Raw genomic sequence first — 27,548 nt, forward strand, 5'->3', positions numbered from 1 at the left:
CGGTGGCAGGAGTCCAGCCCCTCCAGCAGCTCGAAACCAGACGCCTGTGCAAGCCACCCCATGTCACCTTTCTGCTTCCTGGAGTAGCTCTAAACACAGCCCTAGAAAGCTCCCTTTTGTTCCCCTTGTTCCCCATCCTGCAAACGTCCGCGTGAGCCCAAGCGCCCTCAGGAACTTCCCCTCCTCTCTGCTTTCCCCCTTGCATCTCTCGCTCTGCTTTCCTCCTCCTGTTCCTGGAGAGACTTTCTCTTTTCACCTCTACCCTGTCTTTCCAGCGTGTCTCCCTGTCCGGAGGATTTCCCTTCTGACCGTGGAAGCCAAGGGCAGGCGCTTCGAGGCCGTAGCACCAGACTGGGTTGCAGGTTAGGCCCGGAGCGCCTGCCCGCCCGCCCACCCATCTCTTTGGAGAAACCTGTCTTTCCAGGGAGGGAGAGCAGCATGTGGGAAAGCCGAGAGCCCTGGAACGTGCATTAGCCAGGGAGAGATGAATGTGTGATAGCTTGTACCTGGCAGCTGCCGATGAAGCGTGTTAACGCTTTCAGGATAGGTCTGAGCAGCGCCGGCGCTGGGGAGCTGCACGCGGGCTTCCTGCTACCTGGGGCCGCAGCGGGGCGTCCGCAGGGTGGTGCACGGGAGGGACGGGGGGCAAACACAGCGCCCGGGTCCATCGGGGTGACTTGGTCCCTGCCACAACACCGCGCTGGCTGAGGACCTGGCCTCTGGCAGCTGCCTGCAGCAGAAGCCTACGTCAGGGGGTTTGGTTTTTGTGTTTTTCCCTATGGCTTCCTTGGAAGCTAGTTAAATGCTGTAGCTTTAAACAACGTGGAGAAGGAAGAAAAGGCTGTCTGCCCTCTCCTACCCCTTCTCGGGGGACTCGCTGTGCAGAGCACAAGTCAGGAGCTGTTGTCCCCGTGTCCTGGCCTTAGCTCTGCCTGTGTCTTTGGCCCAGCTGTGTTGCCCTTCTGCTCTCGCCTTCCCTTCTTGTGCCCATGGGCTCCTGCAGGATCGTTTGCTGTTTGGCTTAGACGTGTAGGATCCAAAGACTGATCAGCCCAGGCCACTCTCACGGGCTCCGTCTGGGCAGACCTCGGAGCTGAGCAGAGCGGCCAGGAACGAGGCAAAGGCTGGTTTGGTGGCCCTGCAGCTCGGGAGCCTTCTGCTCGTCCTGGCCTTCCCCACCCGCGCTCCGCAGGGGCCAGAGCCGAACGCACTTCCAGCTCGGGGCGGCCGAGCTCCGGGAGCAGCCGAGCTCCGGGGCCGCCCGCCGAGGCCCCGGCCCGCAGCCCGGGAGGCAGGTGCTGCGGGGCGCATCCCCGCAGCCGGGGCGGCGAGGGCGGGCGAGCCGCCTTCCTTCCTGCCTCCCGCCTTCCCCCCGCACCCCACGCCCTGGCAGCGCTGCAGGGACTCATCCATTCCCGAGTTACTAATATGCAAATGGGCGCTTTTGCATGGGCCGGGCGCCAGGCTGCTGGGTGTCGGGGCACCCGCGGAGCCGGAGGTGGGGCGAGGCGTGGCGCGGCGCCGCGTGCTCCCCCGGCCCTGCGTGGCGGCAGGCAATGGAGCTCTAGGTGCCGTGGGGAGCGGACCCACGCCCCGTTCCAGCGGCAGCCGGTGGCCGAGGAGGGAGGGCAAACTGGCAGCCCCTGGCAACCTGGGGCTGACGGCTGGAGGCTGGGCGCACCGCGGGTTCCCCCCCGCCAGCAGGATGGTGAACCTGGAGTCCGTGCACGCAGGTAAAGGGCGCTCGAGGGCGGGTCGGGCTCCGGCCCCCCACGCAGCTGCGATCGGGGGCGCGGGCAGGGAAAGGGATTGCTCCGATTCCCACGAGCGTTTCACTCTCTTTTCCCTCCCCATGGAGCCGGCTGCCACGGCCAGTGGCGGGTTTGGAGCCCTCCAGTTTGGAGCCCGCGGCTCGCGCTGCCAGCCCTAGCGTGGGCCGGGGAGCAGGGACCGCGCTTCTCCCGGATACCTGGAATATTGCAGGTGGTACCTGAGCCGTGGGGCCGGTCCCTAGGCTGGAGCTGGGAGGAGGCAGAGGGGATGAACACAGAGGGATGCAGGAAGAGTGGAGGGTGCGCGAGTGTGAGGGAGAGACGGGGCATGGGCAAACGGGGAAAAGTTATCGACAAAGAGCGAAAAGGAGGAAGGAAGAATGAGGAGAGGGCTGTAGGAGGATGGGTTGAGTGGGAAATGACTGGTCAGGGATACTCAGAATGAGAGGGACGCTTCCAGGGGGTGGGACACAGAGGCACAGCCTAGATGGTCCTACATCTTCTCCGAGCAGATCTCCCCTTCGCGGATAGCTGGGGAACCAGGGCCGTCGCTGCCAAACCTCTTGGAGCCGTGCTGGCCCGGACAGCGGGGATTTAGCTTCTGCCCTCTGCTCAGGCCCTGCGCTGCAGGGGAGGGACTGTGCCGTGGGCTGAGGGCGACGCGGCGGGGGGAGACCACAGTGACGGCTGCAGTGAAGACCAGGTCCTGCACTGCCACGTGCTGCATCTGGGGGCCTGGTAGGGACCCGTGCGTGGAGGGGAGGCATGCTGTCCCCAGGCCACGCAGGGCAGAGGGACAGACACATCCATCCGTCCATCCCAGGGTCGTTCCCTTTGCGTGTCTGAGTGAACCTCAGGGGTTTTGTGGTCCTGCTGTGTGGAGGACACCCGGGGGCACATGCCCAGTGCTTGCCGCCGGTGGCCAGGCCCTGCTGGCACGCAGACGGGCAGGCCCGCAGGGCAAGCAGAGCTTGTGGCAGTGCCATCGCAGGCGGTGGCAGCCTGCACCAGGCATGCCGAGACGGCCAAACCCTGGGCTTCGTGGCGGCGTTGCAGCCTCTCCCCCGCCGCTCCATGCTCGGCCGGCGGGCAGCCCTGCGCGGGGGGCGGCCGGGGGGTGCGAGGTCCGTGGGGCTGGCTCGGCGTGCGGGCCCGACTGCTCCGAGCCCCTGCGACGGGCGTGCTTGCACCCAGGGCCGCTCAGGGACACGTCCCCCGCGGCGCCTAGCCGCCCGTCTGCTCGGCTTGTGGGCGACTCTTTCTCCAGGAGCAGATTCCCCGGATCGATCCCGTGCCCTGTGCCGAGGTCGGCGGCAGCGCTCCCGGAGCGGGTTTGGCCAAGCGCTGCCCCGAGCCGAGCGCGCGCCGTGCTGGGTCCCCCCCGGTCACCCCACCCTGCCACGCAGGCTTTACCTCAGCGGCCACGTCAGAACAACTACTAGGAATAAGAGCTTGGGAAAGCTTTATTTGCTGGCACCGTTTCTTTCAGCAAAAATATAGATGCAGATATATCCCCCGAGAAGCGTCTGCCCTGGTACAGCTTCTCTGGTCTGGGTGAAGAAACCAGACGAACCCCTGTTCCAGGTACATTTGCTAGCGGAGGTGCAGCAGCCCATTTTTAATATGGACTAGGCCACAGTGGTGGCTCCTAATAGGTCTGTGGTTAGGAGTTAGGCAGGTCTAAGTTGCATTATTTTTCCCAGAGATGTTTTTTATTAGCCTGCTCACTCTCTGTACGCCGGCTGCCTAGCAAAGCTGCGTGGTAGGAGGCTGCATTCAGTTGGACTTGAAATCTCGCAGCCTGTTTTGTCTGGAGAAATTGTTGGATGCGGGGGTTCAGATCCAGCTGGGCTTTATCACTCCCTGATTTATGGCAGAGGACTCTTTGGTGTCAAAAAAAAGAAAGGTGTTTCCTTTATCTTGGCTGCATTTACACAGATGGTCATTCCTGCGTGTATCTGGTCGTTATTCTCAAGGACCCCTTGGAGGATGAGTGCTGCAGTGTTGCTACCCATAAGTGTTTGAAAGCTGGTGAGCCCAAAACCACTTGGATCAATAGGGTTTGATCAAAAGCATTTTCTTTTTCTTCCTATTTTTCTTAAAACACAGGATATTTAAGCTATGATAACTTGCGTATGTTTAGGCGGGGCATTTGACTCTTTTTGAAGATGAAGCTCTCCCTTTGCACTACATTATCTCACTGTATGCGTATGAGAGAATCAGTGATTTTTGTTAGCCCCTGACCCCAGGAGCAGGGAATTTAGGGCCCATGGATAACATATGATGTGCAATCAAGCTGCAGGTGTGGTTGCTCCCCGCCCCACTCAGGTCATAACGAGCAGAGGGGCTGATGGCTCGCTCCTGCTGCAGCAGGCCCAGGGCTGCTGAGGCTGATGGGCTGTGGCCAAGCCCTGGCTCTGATGGGGTGAAGGAGGCTGGGAACTGAGCAGCGGGGTCATTAGGATGCTTTGCTGTTTGCACCAAGTATAAAGTGCACCAGCTGTGGGACCTGGCTCCTTCGGGTTGCTGCTTTCCCAAACCATGAGGCTCGTGCAGTGGCTGGTGAGGGTGGGAGCACCCCTGTGCCCCCTCCGTGGTGGCCTCGGGGCCGGGCAGGCGGTGGGAGCGGGAGCTGCTCCTGCTCCTCCCTGGTGCCAGCCGTCGGCGAGGGAGAAAGGGCCTTGCTGCGCCCTTTGGCTCTCTGCCCGCTTCCAGCCGTCGCTGGCTGGACCGCTCTGCCTCCTGCTTGGTGCCTGTAAGATGCTCGTTGGTCTGGGGGGGTTGATAAAAACTGCTCACCACGTATATATTTTTTAATCACATATGCATTCATTCATTCTTCGATTTGTGTGCCCACAGTGAAATCTATGTTAAATTCTTTCAAGCTTGCAGACTTTCTAACTAAAGCAAACAGCAAACTTCTGTATGGCTTAAGATTTTTTTTTTATTATTTTATGAGAACTTGGCTCTTTTTTAAGATTCTTTTTGGCAACAAGCAAAGCTTTGTGCTTTGTAGACTGCTTAGGTTAGGGTCCTTTGGCAGTATTACAAGATAACTAGATGTTTATAGCTGATGATAATTACTCTTTACTACAGTAGAAGTGCTTAGAAGCCCCATTAAATGTTCATGTCTTAATTGGAGAGGGATTACTTCAAAAGAAACTGTTTTCTTTCTCCTTTTTTTCCTCCCTCCTTAATACAATTTAAAGAAAGAAAGTTTCTAAAGTATGTGAATGTTTCTGCACTCCTTCTTTAGTATAAAGTCTTCTCTCTTTTTTTCTTTTTCTACTCATCTGCTGAGAAAAAGTTTCAATTTTAAAACTAAACAAAGTTATTCCATTTGGGCCAAAGAAAAGGGGAATTTCCATTTGCACACTGGAAGTTTTAACAGGAAAAAACATGGTCTGCCTGCTTTAGTGTGAGCAATAGAGGGAAATAGCTATAATAACCTATACATTTCTTCTTTCACTTTTGGCTGCATGGATATAATACGAGGTGTGTGTTGGAAAGACGAAAAGGCTCACATGATGCCTTTAAGAAGGCTTCCACCTGCCTTCTCTGCCCAGCAAAACCACAGCAAACACTGGCCCAGCTTCCACACCGTCGTTATTACCGGATGCAAATTGGGCGACTTCTGTGGCAGGGATTGGCTGCAGGAAGCACATGCAAATCAGGCAGTTGGTTCTTCATAAAAAATTACTATTATCTTTTTTTTTCCCACAACTAGGCTGGAAAGAGTTAAAATTCCCATGTGAAGGGGAGAAGGGGGTGAAGGGGTGTCCATCTGAATTTGAATATTTTTCCTTCTTTACCTGTGTGTGTACTTTGCCTCTTCTACGGAGGAGAGGAGCGGAGCAATCTATGCAAAGTTGACTGTTCTCACCCTTTTCTTGCAGCTGTCCCCGAAGGTGAGCGTGGCCCCGGGTGTGGTGGCAGCCATCACTTCAAGGGTAAATGGCATTTTTTGGCCTCGCTAAGGATGGAAGGAGATATGCTGGCCCTTGGTGGCAGGGTGTCCTGCTTGCTGCTGGCGGGGGACAGCGCTCTGGAGCAAGGCAGCTTCTTCGCGGTTGGAGAGGGGGGTGAGCCCAGGCGTGAGGCAGAGAGGGGGCAAACAGTCTGCACATAGGGACCAGGCGTACTGGGAGAAGCAAGCTGAGGGAGTGAGAGAAGACGGATGAGGCCTTCCTTCCCCCTCTGCGGGCATCCCATTCTGCGCCTGCCCCTCTGAGGACGGTCCTTACGGCGCGTGCCTTTGCTGCACCCAGCACGCTGTCCTGGCTGAGCCGCCCCTAAGGCAACGGAAAGGACGTGGGAGACAGGGAAAGCTGGGAGGGTTCCCGGCCCCTGAAGGTGTGGCGGTGGGGGACGGTGTCCCGATTAAGCCTCAAACTGGGAGCCACACCGGGTAGCTAGTTGGGGAAGCCTCCGAAAGCCCTGGGGAGAGGCCAGGGAGTCTGGGAGGGCTCCCAGCACTCGTTCCCCTCGTGCTCTGTGTGGGAAATGGGTGATGCAAAAGGTGAGGAGCACAACAGCAAACTGAGGTGGGGGAAAAGGAGTGAGGGATTGCGAAGAGCAACAGGAGGGAAAGTGCATCCTCGGAGCTGATGAATATTCTAGTGACTATGTTGAGGAATCAGAAATTTGAAAGTCTGATAGTTTATTATAATTACACATTCATTTGTGCTGTTTAGTGGAAGCCACATGTGCCTGTTGCCTGGGACTGTGACCTGTTATTAAAATCAGTTGTGCCTCCTTTCCCAGAGATCAAGATGAGCGGTGATGCGGCAGACTCCACAGACACTCGGCATGACCCCGACCAGGTGGAGCCAGGTAAGGAGAGCCGGGACGTGGGGCCAGCCAGGGGAGTCGTGACGAGGGAGGGACAGAAGAGGGGGGACACGGGTGCTGGAAGTTTCTGTCTGTGCTCTGCTTGACTCCTGCTGCTCTTCCACCCGGCTTGGGAGTGGATCAAGAACGTGCCCTGGGCTAGCAGTGCGTTCGAACCTTGCTCAGCGTGCAGGATCCCTCTGTAACAGCAGTGAATGAATCAGGTCTCAGTAATGTCCTCGGCAGTTTTAGCATGGAAATAGGCTCATGTCTTACCAGGTGAATGATGCCATTGAAGTATTCTTGGTCTGCTCAGTTTAGCACAAACAGTATGTTCTTCACTGTATGCACTAGCATCGATCCCTGCCGGTTTCGCCACCAAGGCCAGCAGTGCCACAGAGTGTCATACACTCCACGAACAGCGGTTTTCGTTATCACTTGTCGCTGCTGCTGCTTGCAGTGGGCTTGCGGTGCAGGACCTGGAGGATGTAATGGCACAAAAAGTCAGGGTGAGATTCATTTTCAGGCAAATAAACAGCAGTAAGAAAAACAAACATTTTTAGCACCTGTTATTTTTGTAGCAAATGCATTTTGCCTGAAGATGTGACACTCATCTATAGACTTAGAAATAAAGACCTTCCAAACCTAAAACTCTTAGAGAAACTCTGAAAAAATCATTGCTGTTTAAGTAATGAAGGACCCTTTATTCGGGGGGGGGGGGGGGATGTAAAAGCAGATTAAAGCTTTAAATGTAATGACTCTACCCTTTCTCTTTTGCTTGTGTCATTTGAAAGGAATTGGAAAAAAACGAGATCTCAGTAAAGCCAGGGAACCCTAGGTGTGTTTTAACAGGACTCAAACTACCCCTTTATTTACGCCATACATTGAGGACTAGAAATCTTCTGTGCTCTCAGTTATTAGGCTGGGTTATCTGACATAATCTGAAGCAGAGATAAAAGCTGGTTCTATTTGTGGCCATGAACTCCCACTGACTTTGGTAAGGTCAGACTGCTCCTGGCTCTCAGTTGATCCCAAGTTAGTTTTTGAGATAAGTGTCTCAAAGCTGCCTAGCAACAAACGTGTCCCCAACCTCCTGAGCTCTTTTACAAACCCCAGTAATTGCTACAGGGCCTTAAATAGGAGTCAGATTCTCCTGAAACATGTCATGGGTCTTGGCACACAGAGCTGATGGATAGCATAGTTGATTCAAGGTTAGGAAAGGTTGGCTATTACTTCAGTTGGGTTTTTTTTTTTTGTTTGTTTTTGGTACTGGATTTTGCTAAATGTAGTGGGACACTCTCCCTGCTAATGTTGTAGCCGGTAGTGTTGAACAGGTGACAAGCTGGCAGCCCGGTTGGTTGGATAAGACGTGCTTTTCAATATAAGCTTCCTAGATAGCCCCGGGTGTCAGCTGTAGCACCTCTTTCTAGTGGAAACTGAGGAAAGAATGCAGAGAAATGAAATCAGTCTGCTTTAAAGCAAGAGAAATATTTGCAACAGGATTAGCTCTGCTCTACCGGCCTTCAAATCAAGCAGGGAAATCAGAACAAGTAAATCTCCTCCAGTTACAAAAGAGTGACGCTTCCCTGCAGCCTGATACAAGGAACCTGTTTATAGCGCTCTATTTCTAAGGCAGTTCCCGTAGCAGGCTGATGTGTTTGGGCTGTGCAGAGTGAGCAGCTGCCTGTGGGACTTGGGCGTCCTCTCTAGCACCCGCTCAAAAGCTCTCCTGGGGGGCCTGGCTCCCTCGCCGGGCTCCGAAAGCAGAGGCTGCTCAGAGCAGGGTCCTGCGCTCCGCTGTATACGTGGTGTTTCAGACGGGTGAATACCTGGGGAGGGGCGACGCTTGTCACGATCAGCCCTACTGACTGTCACAGCCAGCCAAGCCGCTGAGGGTCTGCCTCGATGCTTTACCTAAAACCTCGACAAATCTGTCTTTTTCTTTTTTTTCCTCTTTCCGACCATTCTGTTATAAACAAAAAAGCACTCTGTACTGAACTTCCCCAAAAGTTTTTATTTTTCCCTGGTGCACTAATAGTTAGGTGTTTCGTTTACCAGCTTCATGCAGGAAAATTTGTTTGCCAATGACTCCTTAGCTGAAGACCCGTTCCCTAATGAACTGGTCCAATCCGAACTGATCCAATCCAAACAGCTCCCCAGGACTCTGGTCCCCTCAAGAGGACAGGACAGTTACCAAACTACCAAAATTATAGCTTATGAAGAAAGAAAAAATTTCTAGGTGCAGATTTACAAAGGCCTTTGATCACCAAAAGATGCAGACTGGCTCCAAGAAGAGTATAAAAAAAAAAAAAAAACCTTGAGAAAGTTAGATGCCAAGATGCTTTTATAAATGAAGCCCTTGATCTAAAACTGATGCCTAAAGATCTGATGGGAAGTGTCATTAGCAGAACCATAATCTCAGCCTTTCATTTGTCTGCCAGTTCTAGGCTTATAGGCAAAAAGGGTAATTTGGGGCATTCTTTTACTTTGCAAATGTGTAAAATAATCATTTTCCTCTTTTTTTTACCTCTTTTCTGCCTTTTTTCCTCTTCTTTTCCCTGCTTCTTCCCTCCCTTTTTTCTCTTTTGCCCCCCCCCACTTTTTGACCCCTTGCTTTCTTTTGTCCTTCTTTTTCTTTTCCCACTCTTCTCACTGCTTTATTCTTTTTTTTCTTTTTCTTTATAAATTGTTATTATTTTTCATCTTTCATAGGAGATTAGGAAAGCTAGGCTTGCTTTTTCTTTCTTGTCCACATCAATTTCATAGAAAATACTTTAAAATGTTTGGTAACATGTTCTCCAGCAAATATGTTTGATTTCCCCCCCACACACACACGTCCCCTAGCTGCAGTGAAATTTTGCTGTTTTAGGAAAAAGCTATTATTTAAACAGCCAAAAAGCAGCACCCCCTCCCCAGTCCCATGCTCCTTGGCTCTGTCCCTCTCCCCAGGGCAGCGGAGGGAGGGGGTAGCGGACGTGGGGCGAGCGCGGGCCGGCTGGGCTGCGCTGCCCTTGCCCCGGCACCCGGCTGCAGGCGCGGGGGCCTCGTCCCCTTCCCCGGTCGGTGGCCGCGTGGTGCTGCCCGGCCCCTGCCTCCACGGGGGGTCATGACGAGCGTGAGTTCAGCGCTGGGCTGTGAGCTCTTTTCATCTTTTTAAACTGATGCAAGCCACGCAGCAAGTTCTGGGCTGGCTTTTTATGGGAACGGTGGGGGCTTGGCGCTGCAGAGTGTCACCCCGGTCTCACAGCCGAGGCAGAGATCTCCCGGTTCTTGCGGTTTCTCTAAGCCCTCGGTATCTGATGCAACGAAGCGCCGGGGTGGGACTTGCCCCGTCTGTCTGTTTGTTTGTGTCAGACACTTGTTCCCTGTTTATCTGCTTGATCAAAACAGGTTACACCAAGCAAAGCTCCTTCGCTTTGATTTCATCTGTTGAGGCTATGGGGGGAAGCCAAAGCTTTAAGAAAAGGGCGATAGGGAAGCTCTTCAAACACAGCCATGGGTAACTGAATAGCTGCAGGCGCTGGGAGCATCTTCCCTCCCTGCCCTGCGGCGCGGGGACGGGCAGGAGCCCGGGGTGGGGTGCCCTGGGGACCCCGGCGGGGACGCGGCGGCGCGGCGCAGGGCAGCCCCGCGGGCGTGCAGCTCCCCGGCAGCCTTGCACGGTGCTGTCAGACCTGGGATCCGCAGAGGCAGCAGCCGGGAAGAGCCATGTGGTGTCGTGGACCCAGGCAGCTGGGCTCTGGGCTTGCTCCTGGCTCCGGTGGCGATTTGATTATGGTTAATAATAATTAATTCCAGCCTCAGGGCTTGGGAAATGCGTCTGGTGCTTGAGGAAGCAAGAAAGCAGACACCTCTCTGAGGCTAAACAGACCCTTGCCACTTAACCCGCAGCACCCACTAAGGCAGGTGGTAAGGAGCTCTGGTGCATCTGCTGCTAGGGCCCTGCAGAGTGTCCCTCCTCTCTTTTGAGGGTCACTGCCTGAATCCCCACCTTCATCCAGCTTATGCCTGTGGCAGGGGTCAGAGAGAGACAAGACACCCCACCTCAGTCCGTCTCCCTGCCGCACGCTAGCTGGAAGAACTTAGTCCGTCTCAGTTCCTCAGCCGCCAAGCGCAGGGCCCAGTCTCCTCTCCCACCGCCTTGTCGGGCTGTGAGCTCTTTGGGGCGGGCGCTGCTCTGCCCGGAGATGGGTGCAGATTTCTGCAGGGGTCTGGGGGCACCGTTGTTTAGCATATTCCAGTTGTGGGTTTCTGAGCTTTCTGTTTAGGATTTCTTTTAAATTCTTTGGCTCAGGCTTGAATAGGATATGGGGCCTTTCACCGCTGCATCAGCTTGTAACTCGGGCCAAAGCGAAGGTGCCCGGACCGCGTTATCCTGAGCAGTGCAATGGCTTGTGTGACGTGAGGTGGTAGGTACTCGGGTTATGCCGCTTAGTGCGGATGGGCCCTCCTTGGCGGATTCAGCAGGTGAACGACAGGATGCAAGCTGTGAGCTTTTGTCTGCTGCCTTTTCACATCTTTGTGTGCTACCTGTTCACATCTGGCTGGAAGCAGGTTGTCAGGCCAAAGTCTTTTGAGGAAACTTGGCGTACCCCAGCTCCGCGCTGAGCCTCGGCCTTGGCTGCGCCTTTGCTCTCCGAGGCCAGCTCTCCCTCGTGAAATTTCCCTCAAAGCCTCCAGGATTTCTCTTGTCTTTTCCCCCTCCAGCCATGAACAGCCCCAGGACAAGTCCCAAATAAATAAAAGGAGCAGCAGCCAGGCTGGAAACAGCTGGTTGCCATGGCAATTGGGCCTGCTCAGGATTTGCATAAGGCTGATGATTTTCATAGCACAGCCACATTTAAGGCAAGCGGGAGAAATTTCCATATTCCCAGCTCCGAGTCAGTTGGGGCGTGGGGGAGGCCAGGAGGGGGATATTTGAAATTCAAATGAAGGTGATTAGGGTTTGAGGTTGGGTTATTTTATTTTTTTTCTTAAACATCCCATTATGGAAGAGGATAAAAAAAGGATGAGGAGGGGAAAGGGGAACAAAAGGCTGGTTTGACTTGAATTAGAGGTGCAAAGGCAGAGCTGGTCTGATCTGCCTCTTGCCTCTGGTCTAAGAGAAGAGACTTGCCCTCTCCCAACACCTGCAGGTGAAAAGTTTTCCGTGGGAACAACTGCTGCCCTCGGGTTTCCTTCTGGAAAATGCCCGAGTCTCCCACACTCCTAGTCCTGTTTTCTCCCCCCGTTCCCCACCCCACGTGAAGGGTATATCACGCTCAGAGCTGCGGTGGGGCTAGAAGATGTGATTTCTCTGAGGCCTTGCTGACAAAGGAAAGGCGTTTTTATAACCCAGGGGGTTGCCACCCAGACGAACACTGAGCCTTCAGCGAAAGCTTCCCCAGGAGTCTTTGTAGCCATCTCACTGAGTCAGCACAGATTCATTTTCCTTGTTAGCTGGCCACGACTTTCCCATTGAGATGCTCGGATGCTGTGGTTTTGCCTGTGCTTTCAGTGCAAATGGCTGGCATGAGAACTGCAGCCCTACCTGGCTGCCTCGAAAACTCGCTGTCTGCTTCACTCTTTCCACTGCTCCCTTTGAAAAACATGTCTTAAAGTAAGGCTTGGCAGCAGCGAGCATGGAAGGAGAGTTGGTACCACCCAGGGCTCTGCCTACAAGTTCTGCAAAAGCTGCTGCTCTAAGTGTCGGGAGCAGTATAGTGATACCCATGATTCGATATTCACATGGGTCTCCAAAGTGAATTGAAATAGTGAGGAATTTGTTTGATGTTGAATATTTTTTCTGCTTAATAGAACCACCTCCTTTTCAGTGCAAGTTAGCATTTTGTGTAATTTGCAGCTTGTGGGTCAAGTATTGTTTATAGTTGTGACGAATTATTGCCACTTTTTTCTTTACCAACTCTTGGGTGATCTTTCAACTTTCCGAGTCATTTGAGGTGAGAGCTGATTCTTGTATCAGTTGATGGCAACAAGGTAATTTCTCAGCTTCTAGGAAATGCGCACTGGAAGGTATTCTGCAGCTAGCCTGCTTTGTCAGTCTCTAACGGCAGTGTGCTTTATCAGCCGAAGTGCTAAAGTACTTTGGGCTAGGTGAGATTTATCTTAATTTTAGACACACAGTACTGTGATGCCGAAGCCTGACCTACTCAGCCCGCGCACCTTGTAAAGTCGATGATGAAAATTGGTATCTCCAGCAGGTGATTCATGTCTCTGCTGCCTGTTTTGGGGGTGAGTTGAGTTGCCCTCTGGAAGCGCCTGCTTCCTTTCCTTGGCCGTAAAGGGAGCCTAGAGCAACTGGCTCAGAATTAGACACCTATAAGTTAGACATCTAAGCCCAGGCAGCCGAATCCCCTGCCTGGTGTCTGCCTGGCACTCCTCCTCCATCACCATTTAGCTGTTCTGAATTTCCCTCCCAAATGCATACTGTTAAAAACTGATTCCCTGTGGGAATTCCCCAACACCTGTTAAAGATTGAAATCACTTTCTAATTCCTTGTCCTTTCCGCACAGCCGAGATCAAACAGTGAGTTGAATTAAGCGTGTAGTTGGGTGGAAAGGGGAATAAAGTGAGCATTCTGGCTGCGGCCCTGTTCTTGTCAGCAGGCGGGAAGCCATGGGCAGCTGTCACACCCCGTAGGTGACATCTGCATGTTACTGCATGTGTTTGCCTTGCTAAGATGAAGGTGCGCTGCAATCTTGATTTTATTTTTTCCCATTATGGTGCTTTTATCCTCAAGTGCTGGACTGGCTCAGCGGCTTTCAGTGGGAATCGTGTCAGTTCTGATAGAGCATTTGTATTTGGTTTTAACAGTAAACAAAGCGTTCCAGGCAGGGGGAATAACAGCGGGTGGGGGGAAATCCATCCGGAACTGCTCTGCTGCTCCCATCCCCAGAGAAACCTCCCCAGGCAAACTCGCACCAGAGCTGATGCCAGCGCTATGCAAAGCAGCTGCCAGGTGAACCAAGGAGAGGAGCATAGTCCTTGTCTGCTGCGCTGCCGGGAGCCAGCGGAGCTTATCGCTGCCTTATTCCCTCGGTCCAGAACTCCCATAACGCGGGGAATGAAGGCCTGTTTGATGGGGAAGCTCCCTGGAAGCGCAGAGCAAGGGGCTCAAAGCAATCTTTCTCCATTTAAATCCCAGGGCTTCCCCCGTTTGAGGCAATTAAAGGAGGGGAGGACTGTGTCTAGCAGACTCTGGAGACTTTGGATCCCACTGTGTGTGGCTGGTGTAGCAAGAGGCAAGTTGTTGGCTGGCATGAAGCTCCACCAAAATTAGTGGAGTTCTGGCAGTTTACAGCAGCTGAGAATCTGCTGCCACTTACACTTTCCTTTCTTTTTATCTCCTGGAGCTAAAAATGATTAAATCTTAAGTGCAGATCCTTGCTGTTTGAACAACTAGTTCATTTAAGGAGAGAAATGGCTACTTCAGTGTGGATCTAATATCTAATGTGGGTCCCCTGAAAAAGGGAGGAAACTGGATCTGTTTTTAAAATATTTGTAGGAAAGTTATTGATTTAACTGAAAGAAGAGAGTTGTTGTCCTTATCACACCCAAACCATGGCTTGCAGCTGAAATTGTCTTAACTCTACTTGACTCACAAGCTTTTTCTGAAATAGAAAAAGATGAGAATTGTTTGCAAATAAATCTGTGCACAACCACTCGCTGGTCCTGCTGCAAAGTTGAAGAGATTTGTGTATCCAGTTCCCATTTACGTAACCAGTAGGAGTAGAAATCACCTCGCCCAATTTTAAATATCTCACTATTGGACATCTAAGTCTTAAATAGTTGCCCCGGGTCCCTTTGTAGGCAATAAAGAGAAATAGTCATCTCCAGAGGGCCATTCATCTCAGCCTAAGATAGGCGTCTAAGATAGGTCAGATGAATGGCCTCTGGAGGTGCCTATTGCTCTTCGTTGTTTACCAAGACAGCTGGGGGCAGTTAGCTCAGACTTAGATGACCCAGATATGACTGATTTAATGTCAGTCTTTCATGCATATTTCCAGCATGTTCCATTGCTGCAAAATACCTGGTTGAGGTGCGCTCAGACACCCCCCAGTTCGAGGTGGGTAGTGCAAGAGAACAGAGCTTAGGACTTAGAGGAAGCTGCGTCAAGCCTTGTAGGAGAAGCAGTAGAGAAGAAGAAAGGTTGGAGTCTATCAGCTGCATTGATTATGCAGGGAGGGAGAATTAAGAGATGGGAAGCTTAGAACAGAAAGGAAGAATGTGCTGAAGAATTTAGACCTGGGTAATTTGAACCCACTGTGTTTTTGGCAGTTCTGTTTGGAGAGTTTGGCTCCAGCTGTGGTAGACATGTGGAGCAAAATGCTGCTCCAGCTGTGGATCTGAAGTTCCAGGTGTTGGGGTGTATGACGGGTGACTCAGACCCATCATCAGTGGAACCTAGGGATTTCCCTCAAGGTCTTTGAATCCTACCTCATCAGCATGTTGCATTTGATCATGAGCAAAACTCCTCCAAGAAACCAGACTACCTTTTACTTCCTGTTCCATTTTAGCAACCAGGAACTTTATTTCCTCCTTCTCTCCTCCTTGCCTTTCTTCCCTTTAGCTACTGCCTTTAGATCACATCAAACCCTTCCCCCGCCTCTCCCCCCTGTGGGTTTCAAAGGCAGAAAGAGCAGGCCTTGAAGATCATCACACAGCCCTGCTCAGGTGTGTGGATACAGATTGTGATCATCTATTAACACTATCAGCATTTCCATCGTTTGCATGTGCAGTCGTTGGCTCTCGGGGCTTAGAGCTGGAACGCAATGAATGAGCAGATTCCTCAGGCAGGAGCAGCTGGAGAGAGGTGGTCAGGGACGGTTACAGCGAGAGGAAGGGGGGGCGTGGAAGCAAGTGGCAAATTGGAGGTTGTAGCAGGAGTAGGGAATTACATGGGAGAAGATAACGACTTCAGATCAGGAAGAGAAAATGCTTTGAAAAGCGGGTCAGGAGGAAGCCAGGAAGCGAGGGCAGGTTCTAGCACAGCAGAAATGCAGGCGGGCTGGGGGAGAAGATACAAGGCTGGATATGGGCTGACTTGCAGGAGATGAGGGGAAATGGGGGAGATTTCAAGGCATAAAGAGGAAGGACAATGAAGCCATCAGAGCAGGTCAGCAACATGTTCTGCTAAGAAGTAGCACCCTGATATTGTCCCATAACAAAGACTGACAGCTCAGCCGAGCAAGGGCAACAAAGGCGCCTTCCTTTCCATTGTCAATGCTGTTAACATGTGGCAGATAAAATCTCCAGAGCAGTTTCTAGATAGAGGACAGGGTGCCATGAAATTGTTATGGGTTTTCTTATACTGACTCTAAAGGTATTTTGCCATCTATTATTAATTCTACCAAGCATACTCCTGCGGAAGATCTCAAAGAAACATGCTGATTCACCTGGGAATATTATGTGTATGGTGCAAGCAGAAAATCTGTGCACTAGATTAGGGCAGAGGCTTGTTCAGTCAGAAGCAAGTCAGTGAAAGAACTGGATCTGTGCTCCTGCCTGCACATCCTCTCCTACCGCCTTCCCGACTCTTTGCAAGAGACAGACATGAACTCCAAAAAACATGATGTGTTGAAGCTTGATCAGATCACAGGGCATGGGCTATGCTTTATGGGGAACGCTGTACTGGAAGAAACAGGAGGAGGTGGAGGCCTCGGGGGCTTGTGCCAGGGGGATATGAATTTAAGACTGTTTATGACAAACTCAGTCAGGCTGGAAGAGAATGGATTGCAAAGGGAAGGGAAGGGGTTTCTTGGGGTTGCCTTTGCAAGTAAAGAGGCTTTGTGGATTCCCTTAAAGCATTCATATCTGTAGTGTATAGCCTTTCCTCTGTGATGTTCTTGATGAATTTGGCAGGTGTGATGAGGGGGGAGAATGTTTATCATCAAAGGGGAATGAGTGAGGGCCTGTGCGGTACCTTCAGGCTGAAACCTGTCTGATTTTCCCCCTGAGCCTGCCAATCTCTTTTGGAATCAAGGAGACGCCTCTTTAGCACAACCCCACGGCACCCTCTGTTCCTTTAGATATCCCGTAATTACTCAGCGCCACACGGGTTCCTGAAGCTCCCTGGTTAACAGCCTCGGCCACCTGTTTGCCAGCCTCTCGCACAGTTAGCTTTTGCTTTATGTATAACCCTTTCCCTGGAGATTTGTAACATCTTCCAGCTCACCTCCGCTGGAATCTCCCTTTCAATCAGTAAGCTTTCCCCCACCCTTGCTGCTTGGCCAGGTATCTCCAGGCAGAAGCAGTTCTGTTTATTTCAGCAAAGAGCTGCTATCACCAAAGGCTGCAAAAGCTGCCTTCATACGTCCAGCATTGCCTTTGCATTGCCTGCGCCTTCCTGCTCCTCTCCCTGCTCTTACAGTAAACTTAGCTGGGCTAGCAACACGTCTTCAGTTAGGTTTGTCCTGAGCTCTGTAGAGTCTAGATCGCTGCTGACTGTCATTAATACTGAGATCTTTTTCTGTTTGTTTCATCATAGGAAGTGAGCAGAATGGACTGGATTTTAACAGGCAGGTAAGATTCTCCCTGGGTTACCAGGTATTCTCCCACTTTCTTGAGTTACAGTGTGTTAATTGCTTGTCTTGCTGGGTCCTGAGGAGCTACTGCTAAGAGATAAAGTGTTAGGTAATAAGCTATCGTTAAACAGACCACGTAAGTCCTTCCCAATTCCCCCTGTGGGACAGAATGACGCATTGTACTTCTGGTTTCCAGGCCTTTCTATTTTCTCGAAGTTTGGCTGATTATAGAGTTTCTTTAAATCACCTTTTGCTGGAGGCTTTCTCTGGCTTTTTAATTTTTTCCACGGTCATTCAGAAACAAAAGGGACCCCAGTTACACTGGGGAACGTGCAAATCTGACCCCAAAGCTCCATGCATTTGTGCTGTATGTGACATTGGTGCTGAAAGCACTGCGGTATGCAAGACTGAGAGCACGGGGCTGACTCACAGGAGTATCAGCAAGGACTGGAGATGAGGTGGTTTGAGGTCTTGGAGCGCCTGGGTCAAGACCAGGCCTGCCTGCAACGGCAGATTCCTCTTTGCAAGACAGTGGGGAAAGGGACAGTAGATAAATGCAAGTGTTCCTGAAAACCAGAGGAGCACAGCCCTGGTTACAAATGAATATGAGAGTCTGGAGAACTGCTGTCTTTGCTGTGTTAGCTGGTCTCTATCCTCCTGCTTCTTAGAGCTAAAAGCAGCTCCCATCTCACTGGCTGCCTGGAGGTTTTCAGCGGTGGCTGTAAGGAAATCCCTGAGTCTTAAACCAGAATTGCAGGAGGAGGCCGGTGTCAGCCCTCCGGAGAGCATTGATCTTGAGTCTGTGCAGAGGCATGAGAAAACGCTCTGAGCCCAGAACTAAGGGCTGCTGAGGCCATCAGTGGTGTTGGACTGAGACCTTGTAAACAGAGGGGGGACGTGCAGAGCGCAAGCCCCCTGACCTGCCACAGGGCCCTGGGGGTGGCCAGGAAGCTGGAGTGAGGAAAGCAGACGAGGCTGTAACTCCATGGGCAAGCACTAGTGTTTAAAGCAGATGTTGGCACTCTAACAGTTCAGCAGCCTTCCTGCCTCCGATTTTACGTTCCTCGGGTTCAAGGGTTGTGATCCTTTGCAAAGGCTTCCTGCCGACAGCAGGTGGGCAGCTGAAGCCTCTCCCCGTGCCTTTTCTGTCCTCCAAGTTTGCCTCGGTGGCTCTTTGTCTGACAGATGTCAGCAGGCTCCTGTTTGTTTGTTTGGTTTGGCTGCTCTGCTTTTGGGTGGGTCGTAACTTCCTATCAAAGGTGTCGTAACACGTTCAGCCATCTTCCAGGTTTTTGGAAAACCTAGCTGAAAACAAAAAGTCTTGTGTCTCCAGCTCTGAGGATTGCAGAGCCCAAAGCACAGGCTTTCTACACGCCAGGAGAAGAATCCAATCTGCTCATAGCTAGTGATAAAAGAAAATTCCCTCAAGATAGAAATAAGCTGTGAAAGTACAAGATCGTTACACATTGCAAGCTTTTCCTATGGCAACACCACAAAGATGTTAGAACTGGATCCTTGGCTGAGGTCAACCAAGGAAACGTTATTGACTGGTGAAGCAGCGCTGCTTTACACTAGCTGATGGCTTGACTCGTTATCTCTAAGGTCCTAGTCCTCTGCGTGCCACTGAACGAGAGGATGCTGGTAAACTCATGGGGACAGATAGCCTTGAAGTCTGTAGGATTTGGGCCAGAGTCTGCTTGATAGAGATGTCCTCTTCAGACAGAGATTGGGGTTTTATGACGGTCTTTTGCCACGTTCTCTTCCCCCTTTTGTTTTTCTCCTTCCACTGTGGTACCTCAGAGTCCCTTTCATTTGTGCCAGCACATCTGTACATGTAGCTGCATAGCAAGCCTGACTGGGGACTGATCAAGGTTTAAAAAGCAAAAGTCTGGGAACAAGCACACTTTAATACTCTTTTCTGAAGCGGTGTTGATTCCCCAGAACATCAGTAGTATCCACAGAAGGGGTCTTGTGGTGGTGTCTGTGATGGGGTTACAACAGCTTCGTGTGAGTGGACATAGGAACGTGTAAACAGGCCCGGAGGGAGTGTGGCTCTTTGTCTCCCTCTCTTGGCTAGTCCGTGTGTTTACTTGAGCCATTATTATTATTATTGTTGTTATTACTATTATTATTTTAAATGAGAATGAGCCCAGATGCATGCAGGTGATAGGCTCAGGTTTCAGGCTGACCTCAGCTGTTGGTGAATTTATCTTTAGTTTAGCAAATATGCCTGAAATGACAAGAAGAAGGAAGAGCAGGGATATGGAAATATCAAAGTGTTTTCATGTAAAATCAGGTGCTGAGCTTTTTCATTAGGGGTGGAGGTTGATGGGGTTTTTAATTTTGGTTTGGGGTTTTTTTGTTACCTTGCCATTCAAGTTTTCAAACCGAAGACAGAGAAACATGGTTTGAAACCAAACTAGGGACTGAGTGCAAGAGCTGCTGAACTCTCTTGACTTTATTTGGAGTGCTGGGCGCTAATCACTTTGAAGATCATAAATCTCGCATCATTTAAGCCTCTCCCCCAGTCTTTGTAGATGGCCTACATTTCAGGTCTGCTTCCCTCCCATGTTACGCTCCAGGCAGGAAGAGAAGGGTGGAGTGACCTGGTTAGACCCCTTACTTGCCTACCGATTCCCTGCTGCGGCTGCTCTCACCCTGAAAACGGGGAGGAGGGAAACTCTTGTGGAGTTTGAGGTTTTCTCGCAGTTTGTGGGTCAGCCCTGCTCTTTATGAGAAAGCTGCTTCTGATCCCTCAACCCATTTGGCAAACACTTCTTCCCACCTCCCCTCTTCAAACTCTCCTCCCACCTGAATGCAACAGTAATTTGTATGTGAATGAGAGGGGAAAGGGTGTGTTTGGAAAAAGAAGCATCTTCTGCCTTGCCTATCTGGTTTGACTTTTTATTTAGCGAGTCTAATGCCAGTTGTTTCCTGTTTGTATCAAGGGAAATGCAAAGAGACAGCAATAAACTTTCACCTTCAGTGCTGGCAACCCGGATAGGGACATCTGCTTCTTGATGGTTTGGGATCCTGTCCAGAGTGTGTCAGGGAGAGAAGCGAGTAACTCAGCAAACGTGGCTTCAGAGCCTTGCAACGAAAGGGCATCAAGCGGGACCTGGATAAGGTCTGACTGAAAGCGCTGAAATCCGGACTTTTCCTTGGTACAGTGTGGAGGTGCTCACCAGGTGATGCTGCTACGGTCTTAGGAGGTTTTGTTTGTTTTACTTCCCCACGGGTACACATTGTGTGCAGCCTTTAAGGAAACGTTGCCGTGTCTGTTTTCACAGATCACACGAAGAAAGCTGTTCTAGAGAGCCAGGTAATTCGCCCTTTGGCTGGAGTCAATCCCTGAGACAATGCTGCTTTCTGGAATACACACTCTGAGCTGGGGCTGATGGTTTGGGGAGACAACAGTGCTTGTGTGCTTGGCGTGCATAGTCCAGCAAACACTGCTACCTTTTATGCACTGATCCGCAGTCAGAGTAGGAAAAGACTTGGATTCTGAACCACTGATTTATTTTCCATGAGGAAAATGATGTGTAGGATTGTCATCTGTTAGTCGTTAGAGCAAGGCAATCTCTGAGTGCCAGGGCAGAATGAAGGCTCAGGTCTCCTCTCCTTCCAGAGCAGGGAATGAGAGGTCCTCTCCAAGCCCCTTCATGTTCTCAAGCACTGAGCTGCGCTCTAGTGCTAGAAGGGAACAAGCCCCTTTTCATGTAAGGCTGAAGGCTTATGCACGACCAGTGCAGAAAAGGCTTAGAAGTATCTGTGCATGCTCTGTATCCAAGTATGACATGCAGTTTCACTCCAGCAAAAGGTAAATCCATGCAGACAGGCTGTCGTTTGTTTAATGATAATGACAGGTTTGATATTTGTACCAACATAAATGTGATCCTGCCGTGAGACCTTGCAGTGTTCAAGACAGACAAGCAAGCACTAGTGTGCTTGAGCAGCCCAGTACTGAGCACAGCTTGAATTTTCCTGTTGGTTCTTTACTCCTGTCACTTTTTCTTTATTTTACACACATCAGGGGATGTAATAAGGATACATCCCTTTCCTATAAGCCTTCCAGAAATAAGATTTTGGGAAGGCTTTACCTGGGAAAAGGAGGTGGCTTGGAGGTGTATTGCTGGTGCAGGAGATGTTCAGAGAATAAAAGAAAGCATACAGAGTAAAACAGAGAAGCACGATTTGTGTTTGAAGTGGCCTGGCACATTAGCTCAACACTTAAATTTGCACATCACAACCTGCACATTGCCATTCTGACTGTTGCGTATGACTGTAAGGGACACTTTTCAAAATCCCTCTGTTCCAGTGGTCAGTCAGCAGTAAATAATTGAAATGCTGAAGACTCCAAGTCAGTAGGACTTGCATAGATTTTTTGGCCAATTGAGTGTGTCTGCTAGTGTTTCCCAAAAGAGCAGTGAGAGGCTAGGGCCTCTGAAAAATTCCTCCCTTCCAAAACCGAGTGAAGGATCCTGTATGTTAGGATCCCCTGCCTCCTGCAAGTGGTGCCAAAGCAGAAGTCCCCTCAGGAGCCGGTTAGCTCCCAGCTTATCTCCCAGCCCTGTTCATGTCTGAGAGAGTCATTGTCCAAGGGAACTTAAATTTTTGAGTTTTACGTGGGGTTTTCAACTGTTATTTTGAGGGAGAGAGTGAAAATTGTCTCAGGTCTTCACAGCAGATATCTGTAGACATAGGATATGAGAAAGGAAAGTGGGCAAACTGCATCTGAGATGTAAAATCACTTGTGACCCTTTTTCAGTGTCATTAACAATACTTTAACCTTGTTTGGTACTTTCCACCCACACGTCTGAAGGCGCTTTGCTAATGAATTTAGCATCCCAGTGCCTCCGGAAGGCAGGGAGGTGTTTAACCCCGTCTAACAGATCAGGCAGGCAGAGACCGACTGCCTGGCTTTTTGCAAAGATGCTGAGCACTGTGATTGCAGTTGAAATCAGTGGATGCTTTCTAGGACAGTTGCCTGTGGACATTGAGGCATATTGTAATCCAGGGCCTTGCTCCCTGGTAGAGCTGGGATATGGACTCAGATTCTCTGATTCATAGTCTTGTGCTTAACCACAGACAAGTTCTTCCTCCCCTCCATCCTTTTGAAGGTGGAAAGAAGGGCCTAACTTGCTAGGTAGTTTATTATTAATATCTGGGATGCAAAACTCCCTGAAGATGTAATTTCACACAATCAGGGCTTCCCTCCCCGCAGGGTTCTCTTCTCATAGTTTTTCATTCCACTTTGTGTTCCCACATCCCCCTAATTTCATGTGTTCCCCATATGCCATTTCTGTTCCTGCTTGGCTTTTCCCTGTGGGTAGTTCAGGTTTCAGTCTGCCCCCCCAAATTTCCATCCCAGTCCTGTTTTGCCCTCCTCTCAGGGGGAGGTTCACATCCTGCTTCCTTCTCCCCTCTGGGGATCAATTCAGATCTCACCCGCTCTTCTCCTCTGCATTGCCCCAGGGTATCAGCCCAAGTCTTGCATCTGCTTTTCATCTCTTGAGCCTTCACTGACTGGAAATCAGCCCAGCTGTCCATATCTGCCTTGGCTGACCCTGGATCTAAGCTGAACACCTCCTTGGCCTTTCCCTTTTGAAGTTTCCTTGCTCCATCCTAGAGACAGACTGATTGCATAAATTTGTATTTGTGTGTTGGTTCTTCCTTGAAATGAAGCCCTTTGGGAAAGCATCAGAGAAAGCCCTGGCTTGAGGGAAAGTCCTCTGTTTCTATATATGGCACTGCTTTGCTTAGGACAGATATGTAGAGGAACCTCTTCTTCAAGCTAGTTTTGTTGTGATGCCTTGCAGAGGGCCTCAGATGAGATTGCTGGGAACAAATTCCAAAACATGCCAGTAAGTCTCTGGGGAAGCTAACAGGGGAGAGGGGGGTGAAACTAGGAGGAAGGATTTGAACTTTTTTTTTCCTAAGTGATGGACTAAACTAATTTTATGTTAGCCACTAACAGTTGACAACAAACCAGCATTGCTTCTGAGTTGGCTGGGTTCTACCCGCTCCCTGAGATCCAACTGCAGCCCGTTGAAGAAAATCCTGCTTTTCTCCTCCAGGCTTCTAAAGAATAACCTATATTTATAAGTTATTTCCTACACTTGCTGCCTTGGTCCAGTGGCAATATACCTTGTGCAGGAGCCAGCTGTTTCACAGCTGTCTTAGAGATGAGGGAGAGACAGACAGGTCTCCTCCCACCAGAGGATGAATTTGGGGACTTGATGCAAATTCCTTGCTCCAGCTGGGTTCCTGTCATCATTTACCTGGCATGAGGGAAAGTCTTCTGTTTCTATATATGGTCCTGTTTTGCCTAAAACAGATATGTAGAGGAACCTCTTCTTCAAGCTAGTTTGTTCTGGTAAATGTTTTCTGAGCTTGCAGGGGACAGGCCCTGGTTTCGTGGAGCTGTCTGCAGGGACGTAACAATTGTTTCCACAATAGAAACTAAGCTTAAGGCATGGTTGTCACTGTCAAGCCACTATTTAGGTTGCTCGGCACTTTTTTATGCGCTGAGTTTCATGAACTGCAGTGCACGGATATGACTCCTCTGCCTACTGCGGAATGGCTCATTGGTAATAAGGAGAGGACTCTGAATTCTTGAAGGCCTTTCATCTGGTGAGCTCCAAGAATTCAATCAAAAGCCTGCACCACCCAGCAAGGGTGGGGCCCGACACCCATTTTGCAGAAGGGCAAGTCATAGCACAAAAAGGTGAAGGTGATGGGGTTTCAAGCAAGGCCTCTAATTTTAGAAGCCTGACATCAGTGTGTACTTTCTCTCTTCCCAGCGGGGCTAATCTGCTAGTGCTCCCTGTGAAATCAGTGGGCTGAACCGGAGCTGCCCAGTCCCTTAGGAAGCAGACATCGGGTTTTCCCTAGCGAGAAACCCTCTTGCCCTACTTCCCCAGCACATGGAAGTCGCCCAGAGCCAGAGAGGGAAGCTGAGAACTGGTTCTGAGCTCCCTCTTCCCCTCAGTCACTAGACTTTATTCCTTCCGCTTGAAATGAAAGACTATGTGATATTCTCCAGCAAAGCTGATCTTTCTCACTCTCCCTTTCTTTTTTAATTATATTACTTGTGTGTGTTTAATGCAATCCCTCTAGCTGCTCTTCTTGTGTCCCAGTCCCCTGGGGCATGGCAGTGGGTGCCAAAACTACCCTGAACCAATCAGAGAAACCTGCAGAGCTGGGAGAAAGCCAGCCCCAGTCACGGGAGCCGGCTGACTCCAAGTTAATTCCTTTCGAATGTGGGATGTGGTGGAAAGCGCCTTGCTACCGAGGGGTACCTGCGCCATGAGTCCTGTGTCTCGGCGGCAGGCCCTGCTCTGCCCTCCTCGCGGGTGACTGACCCAGGGACATCGGTACCGTGCAGCAAGGAGGCAGTGCCAGGTATTTAGACGGTTTCTTACTGGCCAACAGCACAGAGAACACAGAGCAAGCCCAGTCTGCTCCTGCTACCTGGAGATCCATGGAAAGGGGAAAATCATCATGCAGAGAATTTGGAGAACCTTTAAGGGACTGATCCTGGCCCCAGTGAAGCCCAGTAAGGCAGCTTTGCTGCTGACTTCAACAGGAACGTGATTAGGCTCCAAGGAACCTGTGCGAGCATGCAAGAGGGCATGGGAGAAGCCATGAAGCCTACAGTGTGTGCAATCGGATTGATAAGGGAAGGGGCAGGCATGCAGCCCAGGGTGGGAGCAGAGGAGATAAGCACGAAGGTGTAGGCAGAGGTGGAGTTCTGGAGAGCTTTGGAAGTTGGGCAAGTGAAATTGAGAGATGCAGGGAGCAGTGCTGCAATGTATGAGAAGGCTGGGGCACAAGGGCAGGACCTCCATGCTGGGGATGGCTGGGGAAGGGGGAGTCCTGGAATGGAGCTGTGGGAGAAATCAGAGGCTTTATGGTGGTGAGGTTGTTTCCCGGGCTTTGTTTGGAGGTTCTCACCATTCTGACCAAGAAAATAGCATCTTCTCCTCCCCATTTTTTAAATACTTCCAACTTGGCATGTCCACAGCCCTTGGCAGAGAAGGCACCACGTGCTTGAGTACAAAGAGTAACAGTGAAGATGCTGAAAATGGCTGTTTTTCAGTATCTTTTTGCCAGTTCTGAGCTCTGTGAACATGGATTGCCATACGAAAGCACTCACTAGCTTCTGTGCTCCTGAGGATCCGACAGACACGGCCATCTTCAACGCAGAGCCGCACTTAGTCAGAATGCGTCTATCGGAGCACGCGCTCACGTGAGCATAGCCATTCGGAGCAGATACTCTCCCCATCTCCCTTTTGGTTTCTTCTCTCTCTTGACCATCTCCTGCTTTTGAAGCCTTCTGGGCTACATGTGATTATTTTGAGGTTTGTCTTTCAGCACACTGGAGAGAGGGGTGACTTCTTTCTTTTTGCCGTTCTGTTTTTCAAAGCAAAAACACCAGGGAAATGCCGTAGCAGAAAGCCTGTGATTGCAAAGCCGAGTGTGGTTCTGTTTGTTTTCTTGTATGTAGCATGTAGCTCGGTTACATTTAAAGTTTTGATTTCCACCCCCACTCTTACTGCAGCTAAGGCACAACTGTTACCATCCTGGGCTGGAGCTCAGAGGACAAGGCATATCAGATCAGGCCTCAATTAATAAGCTCAAAGGGCTCGTAAAGTTGCAATGCAGGTGTGTTGGGGTTAGGGATTACATTTTAATTTTTCGGTGTGCTGTCATTACCAAGCTTTAGGATGTAGTCTGTTTGGCATTCAGTGTGGGATTACTTCTACTTCTGTCATCCCGACAGTTTCTGAAAATTCCACCCCTCAGTGTGAAAGGATATCAAAATTTATAGGTGAACATCATTGCATTGACATGAGGGTTTTCTGCCTTTTTCCCGGGTGTCTGTTAAGCCTTGCTGTACATGCAGGATAATACATGTGGAAATAGTAATTGCAAGCCCATTATTATTATTGCTATAATTTATTATTAGTGTGTTTTTTATTTTATGGTGCCCACGTGCACAGGTAATTCAGAGAGAAGTGCACTTACGCCGTTGGAAGGTGGGAAGGCTTAGTTAACTGCAATAGCCTTGGATCCAGTTTTGATGCCTATTTCTATCATAAAACTTCCTCCCTTGACTTCAGGCAAATCACTTTGGGGCAATTTCAGACAACCCTATTGTGTTAAATAGCACTTTGGGAACAATTTCAGCTGAGTGAGAACCCTGCTGCTCTTTCTCGGCGAGGGAAATTAATTCAGAGCCTCTTAATTCTCTGTGCACCGGATCCCTTCTCTCCAGCGAGGGCCATACTGCTTCGGCATCAGGGGAGGGAGGGAAATGAGCAAGTCGAACTCTTGAACAACTGTGAATTGCTGACTGTGAGATAAGCCAGATGTGAAGGTAGATAAATACCTGTTTCAAAGAGGTTGCCATCTAAATAGAAACTACACAACAAGCCTGACTCTTCTGTACCCAGTGTTCATCCTTACAGTGACAGTCACAGTTCCTGCGTAATAACAGGTAATGGCGACGGCTGACATGGCTTTAACGGCCTCAGCCTGGCAGGGTAGGGGGATCTAGCTGTTATCCAGCTTTGGGGAAAGCGTCCGAGCTGGGTGCTGAATCAGTCGGTCAGTCCCACCTTTGTGGTGAGGATGAGGGATCGATACTAACATTACGTCAGAAGCGCTCATCAAAAGAGGTGGCTTGGGGCTGTAATCAGGCTGCCCGTTTTGGTGTCTAATAGACGATGAAGAGCAATTTAGATTGCCAGCAAGTAGTAGTGACCCATTCACCTGTAGATGCTTGGTTTACCTCTTGGATTGCTCATTGATCTCTCAAACACAGGCAGTTGGTAAAGTACCTAAAGCCAACCCAGGCAGCAGAGCTGGGTTTATACGAAGAGGGCTGCAGCCAAAGTCTCGTCCGACCAAAGGCATCCAGCTGTCAGTTCACTGGATCAAACGTGGATCAGTCGGTCGGTCTGTCTGTCCATCTCAGAAGGGTACGGCCTTCCACACAGTGAGAATGGAGCTGCTAACATGACTCTTCCCAACTTCCTCATGTAAGGCTGGTTTTTTACAGCTTTGCGATATGTCTGCAGGATGTTTTCATGAGCCTAATGTTTGCCAAAAGTTCACAGATCAGTTACAAAACAGATGTACTTTTTTTTTTTCTCCCCTTCTTCCTACTGGTAAGGAAGAGTTTGTGCAGTAATTGCAGGCAGGTTGGGAGATGTTTTCTTCTTAATTCTCCTTCTTATGAAATGTTTATGAAACACCTTCCACAAATCAGTTACGCAAGGAAGCTGAAGAGCTTTGATCATTTTCCATCGCCCTAAATATGTTTCTTAGTTTGTTTTGCTTTTTGTTTTTGTTTTTTGGCCGGAGATAGGTAAGAAGCAATCCATCCTTGGCCAGGCCCAGCAGACACTCTAGCCAG

At 50.3% G+C, this 27,548-nt stretch overlaps 1 protein-coding gene across 1 annotated transcript in view; it reads left to right on the forward strand.

Annotated features, from left to right (window-relative positions):
* The first annotated feature begins 1,448 nt into the window (after positions 1-1,448).
* Positions 1,449-27,548, forward strand: part of POU2F3 (POU class 2 homeobox 3) — a 42,098-nt gene continuing 15,998 nt past the window's right edge. Inside the window, 5 exon segments of the mRNA XM_026108182.2 lie at positions 1,449-1,485; positions 1,488-1,733; positions 5,669-5,722; positions 6,537-6,605; positions 17,089-17,123. Coding sequence (XP_025963967.2) covers positions 1,449-1,485; positions 1,488-1,733; positions 5,669-5,722; positions 6,537-6,605; positions 17,089-17,123 — 441 coding nt within the window.

This window comes from Dromaius novaehollandiae, chromosome 21 (genome assembly GCF_036370855.1).
Source record: "Dromaius novaehollandiae isolate bDroNov1 chromosome 21, bDroNov1.hap1, whole genome shotgun sequence".
Lineage (NCBI taxonomy): Eukaryota > Metazoa > Chordata > Aves > Casuariiformes > Dromaiidae > Dromaius > Dromaius novaehollandiae.